Below are 5,990 nucleotides of genomic sequence, written 5' to 3' on the forward strand. Positions count from 1 at the left end.
GGTGTAAGAGAATGGTCAAGTTTCATTCTTCTGCATGTGCCTGTCCAATTTTCCCAGCACCATTTATTGAAGAGACTGTCTTTTTTCCATTGCATGTTTTTTCCTGCTTTGTCGAAGATTATTTGACCATAGAGTTGAGGGTCCATATCAGGGCTCTCTATTCTGTTCCATTGGTCTATATGTCTGTTTTTGTGCCAGTAGCATGCTGTCTTGGTGATCACTGCTTTGTAATATAGCATGAAATCGGGCAACGTGTTGCCCCCAGCTTTGTTTCTCTTTTTCAACATCTCCTTGGCAATTCGGGGTCTTTTCTGATTCCATACAAATTTTAGGATTGTTTGTTCCAGCACTTTGAAAAATGTCGTTGGAATTTTGATCGGGATGGCATTGAAGGTATAGATTGCTCTGGGTAGCATAGACATTTTAAAAATGTTTATTCTTCCGATCCATGAGCATGGAAAGTTTTTCCATCTTTTTGTGTTTTCTTCCAGTTCTTTCATGAGTGTTCTGTAGTTCCTAGAGTATAGATCCTTTACCTCTTTGGTTAGGTTTATTCCGAGGTATCTTATGGCTTTTGGTGCTATTGTAAATGGAATCGATTCTTTAATTTCTCTTTCTACAGTTGCATTGTTAGTGTATAAGAAAGCAACTGATTTCTGTGCATTGATTTTGTATCCTGCCACATTACTGAATTGCTGTATGAGTTCTAGTAATTTGGGGGTGGAGTCTTTTGGGTTTTCCACATAAAGTATCATGTCATCTGCAAAAAGAGACTTTCACTTCTTCTTTGCCAGTCTGAATACCTTTTATTTCTTTTTGTTGTCTGATTGCTGTTGCTAGGACTTCTAGTACTGTGTTGAACAATAGTGGCAAGAGTGGGCATCTTTTTCATGTTCCTGATCTTAAGGGAAAGGCTCTCAGCTTTTCCTCATTGAGGATGATATTCGCTGCGGGTTTTTCATAGATGGATTTCATGAACTTGAGGAATGTTCCCTCTATCCCTATACTCTGAAGAGTTTTAATCAGGAAAGGATGCTGTATTTTGTTAGATGCTTTTTCTGCATCAATTGAGAGGACCATATGGTTCTTCTCTCTCACCTTATTAATGTGTTCTATCACATTGATTGATTTGCAAATGTTGAAGCACACTTGCATCCTGGGGATAAATCCCACTTGGTTGTGGGGGATGATCCTTTCAATGTAGTGTTGGATCCTATTAGCTAGGATTTTCTTGAGAATTTTGGAATCCATATTCATCAGGGATATCAGTCTGAAATTCTCCTTTTTGATGGGGTCTTTGCCTGGTTTGGGGATTAAGGTAATGCTGGCCTCATAGAATGAGTTTGGAAGTTTTCCTTCTGTTTCTATTTTTTGAAAGCGCTTCAGTAGAATAGGTATTATTTCTTCTTTGAATGTTTGGTAGAATTCTCCAGGGAAACCATCAGGCCCTGGACTCTTGTTTTTTGAGAGGTTTTTGATCACTGCTTCAATCTTGTTACTGGTTATTGGCCTATTCAGGTTGTCAATTTCTTCCTGCTTCAGTCTTGGCAGCTTATAGGTTTCCAAGAAGGCATCCATTTCATCCAGGTTGCTCAGCTATTGGCATATAGTTGTTGATAATAATTTCTAATAACTGTTTCTATTTCCTTGGTGTTAGTTGTGATCTCTCCCCTTTCACTCATAATTTTATTAATTTGGGTCCTTCCTCTTTTCTTTTGGATATGTCTGGCCAGTGGTTTATCTTTCTTATTAATTCTTTCAAAGAATCAGCTTCTAGTTTTGTTGATCTGATCTACTGTGTTTCTGGTTTCTAATTCATTGATCTATGCTCTAATCTTAATTATTTCTCTTCTAATGCATGGCTTAGGCATCGTTTGTTGCTTTTTCTCTAGTTCTTTAAGGTGTAGAGTTAGTTGGTGAATTCGGGGTTTTTCTATTTTTTTGAGTGAGGCTTGGATGGCTCTGTATTTCCCCCTTAGGACCGCCTTTGCAGTATCCCATAGGTTTTGGACTGATGTGTTTTCTTTCTCATTGATTTCCATGAATTGTGTAAGGTCTTCTTTGATTTCTTGGTTGACCCAAACATTCTTGAGCAGAGTGGTCTTTAGCTTCCAAGTGTTTGAATTTCTGCCAAATTTTTTCTTGAGATTGAGTTCCAGTTTTAGAGAATTATGGTCTGAGAATATGCAGGGAATAATCTCAACGTTTGGTATCAGTTGAGACCTGATTTGTACCCAGTATGTGGTCTATTCTGGAGAAAGTTCCATGTGTGCTTGAGAAGAATGAGTATTCTATTGTTTTAGGGTGGAATTACAAGCTGGTTATTCTCTTCCAATAGAGTTCATGGAAGCCTCCTTATTGCCCCTTTCATGTCCTTGTTCCTCAAAGTATAGATAAAAGGGTTAAGCATAGGAGTCAGCAGACTGTATAACAGGGCCATGAGTTTGTCCTTGTCCTGGGAATTAGTATCAGCAGGTTGCACATACATGCATATTACCAGCCCATAGAAGAGAGAGACCACAATAACATGAGAGCCACAAGTATTGAAGGCCTTCTTGTTTCCTGTTGACGACCGAATTCTGACCACTGTAGCTACAAGGAACCCAAAGGAGAGAAGGATAAGAGACAAGGGAACCAGGGTAAAGAACATCACCACAAGAGAGAGCATAGTTACATTGAAAGTGGTGTCAACACAGGACATCTTGATCATCACTGGAATCTCACACAAGAAGTCATCCACCTTGTTGTTACCACAAAGTGGCAGCTGGACAGTGAGGGATAACTGAAGTAAGAGTTAGACAAACCACTTATCCATGCCACAGCCACTAGGGAGACACAGAGTTGCCGATCCATGATAGCCTGGTACCTCAAGGGCTTGCAGATGGCCAAGTACCGATCCAAGGACATGACTGCCAAGAGGATGCATTCTGTGGCCCCCAGGAAATGAAACATATAGAACTGGGCCACACAGCCTGCATAACTGATGGACTTATCTGGTCCCCAGAGATTCAGCAGCAGTTGAGGGATGGTGGTTGTGGTAAAACACAGGTCCAGGAAGGAGAGGTTGGAAAGGAAGAAGTACATAGGACTGTCAAGATGAGGGTCTCCCCTGGACACCACAATAATCAAGATGTTTCCCACTAGTGTGCAGATGTAAGCCACAAACACCATTATGAAGAGTGGCATTTCCAACCAGGGATGGTCAGAGAAACCCAAGAGGATGAAGACCTTTGGAGTACTTGCATTGCCAGATTCATGACAGTCATTCCTCTTGTTGGTGGATTCAAGTCAAAGTGAAAAAATGTTTATAGAAAAACTATTAGGGAAGAGGAAAGTCAGCATTGCTCTTATACCAGAGAATATTATAAAACAGAGGAATGTTTCCCAGGAACCAGCCATGCCGACTTACTACATGGTTTCATTTCTTTCATCCACTGTCTGCTGACCCTGGGCCACTCTGCTTGAATTCATGACTTGGTTTAGGTAAGTTCAGGAATTTCTGAGCTCCAGCTGGATCGATCTGAATGCATAGAAACGAGACATAGTTCTGTTCCTTGGGCCTATGCCTCAAATCCCAAAATGATTTTTGCAGCATAAACCTTTTGTCATAACAGGAAACATGCAGTTGCCACATGTTCAGTACTTGAGGAACAAGGCAAACAGTAACTGATAGCACAGCCTGGTGATATGAGACATTCAAGACATCAGTGCTTAAAAATGACATAGTATGTTCTAGTGCTCGTCACCTCAGGAGTTGTAATCTATCACAAACTTGACAGCTGTATGGTTGTTTATGGATTTGCCATTTGTTTCCATTGCACCTGTGAGTGTATGTGTACATGTGTGACCTGGGTTATGATGTAAAATGTATATCTTGCTATCAGAAGTGGTAAGAAGTTTCCAACTCTGTTGTAGTAGAAAAGAGGATATGACATCAGAGAACCTGGATCCAGTCGACTGCTGATAGTTAACACATAGACCTTTTCTGCATTGCTTACTAGCCAGCTGTGTTTTGTGAGGATTAATTAATTAATTAATTATGTGTGTTTATGCTTCATTAAGTGAAATACTTAACATGTGGGTAGTTATTTTTATGAAGTGTAGTGCCCAGTGGTGATTAAGAGTCCATATCAACTCATTAATCCTTGTTCCAGTTGCATCCAAATATTCAGTGTGCTTACCCCTGCCAGAAGCCTCACAAGGATTACATTTTCTTCTCTTTCATTCTCCAAATCACTCCTATTATGTGACTTGAATCCAGTGTTCATGATGTTAAGCTTTTTATGCCAGTACACATATATTTTAATTCATAGAAAAATCCACTAATGCAAACAGTGACCCTACATTATTTTTCACTGAAAGAGACACATTTTAATGTTTTAAGTTATAATGATGCTGCATTATTAAAGGTATCAATTTATTTCCAAATTTCTTTTAGTATACAGCTTTGCATAGAGAGGTGACAACATGTATGGAGTTGCAAAAAGATAACATCAATGAAGCTAATTAGATCACTCCCACCCACATACAACATCTCTTGTAAGTCATTGCAGGTATTCAATGGTCATGTTCCCTGTTTTTGCAAAATTGACATGGATCTTTTCTTTCCAACAGTGTTAAGTGTTAGTTAGAGATAAGGATTGAATATTCTCTCTGCATTCAGTGGCTTCACCTCATCATATCTTAGTTCCTTAATATTATTCATTTGTTTGACTTGAAAGATCCCAAATATATTTAGATGTGGAAACCAATTTTCCTCCAAAGTTATATTTGTTAAGGAAAGTTTCCTCTCTGTATATAAAGCTGTGGGACCTTTTCCTCATAGAGATAATAAATCTCACTGGACATTACTTGGCAAGAAACACTGTAGAAATTCCCTCGTGGGAATACTACCTTCTAATTTTCTTCTTGCCACAATGAAATAGAAAGATAAATTTTGGAGTTTTCCTTGCTGTGGGAAATGGACTCAGGAGTAAAAGAATCTTAGAAAAACACATTTACCTCAACAATTTCATAGAAAACTTCTTTACATACCAGTGAAAATTTAACATAATTGTTTTTGGTGTCAAGATAGAATTTTCTTTTATTTATATTCTCCTTGGATTATTGTTTCTTGAGATTCTTGCTATAATAAAGGCAGGAATATTCTTTAATCTATGCAGAGAAATCATCCAATTACCACATTGCCCCACCAACCTCCTCTCGAGTAACTCTCAGCTTGTTTCCATAGTTAAGTGTCTCATGGTTTTTCTCCATCTTTGATGATTTCTCCTTCAGTTTTCCTTCCCTTCCTCTATGATCCTCTGTGCTGTTTCCTATATTCCACATATGAGTGAAACCATATAATAATTGTCTTTCTCTGATTGACATATTTTGCTGAGCATAATACCCTCCAGTTCCAACCATGTGGAGGTAAATGGTAGGAATTCATCCTTTCTGATGGCTGAGTAATATTCCATTTTATTTATGGACCACATCTTCTTTATCAATTCATCTATTGAAGGACATCTTGGTTCCTTCCACAGTTTGGCTATTGTGGACATTGCTGCTATAAACATTGGGGCACAGATGCAATTTCTGGGTCATAGGGTAGCTCTATTTTCAAATTTTTGAGGAACCCCATACTGTTTTCCAGAGTGGCTATACCAGCTTGCATTCCCACCAACAGTGTAAGACAGTTCCCCTTTCTCCACATCCTTGCCAACATTTGTTGTTTCTTGCCTTATAAATTTTTGCCATTCTAACTGGTGTAAAGTGGTATCTCATTGTGGTTTTGATTTGAATTTCCCTGATGGCTAGTGACGTTGAACATTTTTCACATGTCTGTTAGCCATTTGTATGTCTTCTTTGGAGAAATATCTGTTCATGTCTTCTGCCCATTTCTTAACTGGATTATTTGTTTTTTGGCTGTTGAGTTTTAGAAGTTCTTTATAGATCTTGGATAGCAGCCCTTTATCTATAAGTCATTTGCAAATATCTTCTCCCTTTCC

General features: G+C 38.6%; 1 protein-coding gene across 1 annotated transcript; it reads right to left on the reverse strand.

Annotated features, from left to right (window-relative positions):
• Positions 1-2,341: 2,341 nt before the first annotated feature.
• Positions 2,342-5,256, reverse strand: LOC116628794 (olfactory receptor 2B11-like). Its single transcript, XM_032399118.1, is given in 3 exon segments — positions 2,342-2,793; positions 2,796-3,270; positions 5,197-5,256. Coding segments are annotated over 3 exon segments (987 nt in total).
• Positions 5,257-5,990: the final 734 nt, after the last annotated feature.

The sequence above is a fragment of the Phoca vitulina genome, unplaced genomic scaffold, assembly GCF_004348235.1.
Source record: "Phoca vitulina isolate PV1807 unplaced genomic scaffold, GSC_HSeal_1.0 scaffold129, whole genome shotgun sequence".
NCBI classification, from domain to species: domain Eukaryota; kingdom Metazoa; phylum Chordata; class Mammalia; order Carnivora; family Phocidae; genus Phoca; species Phoca vitulina.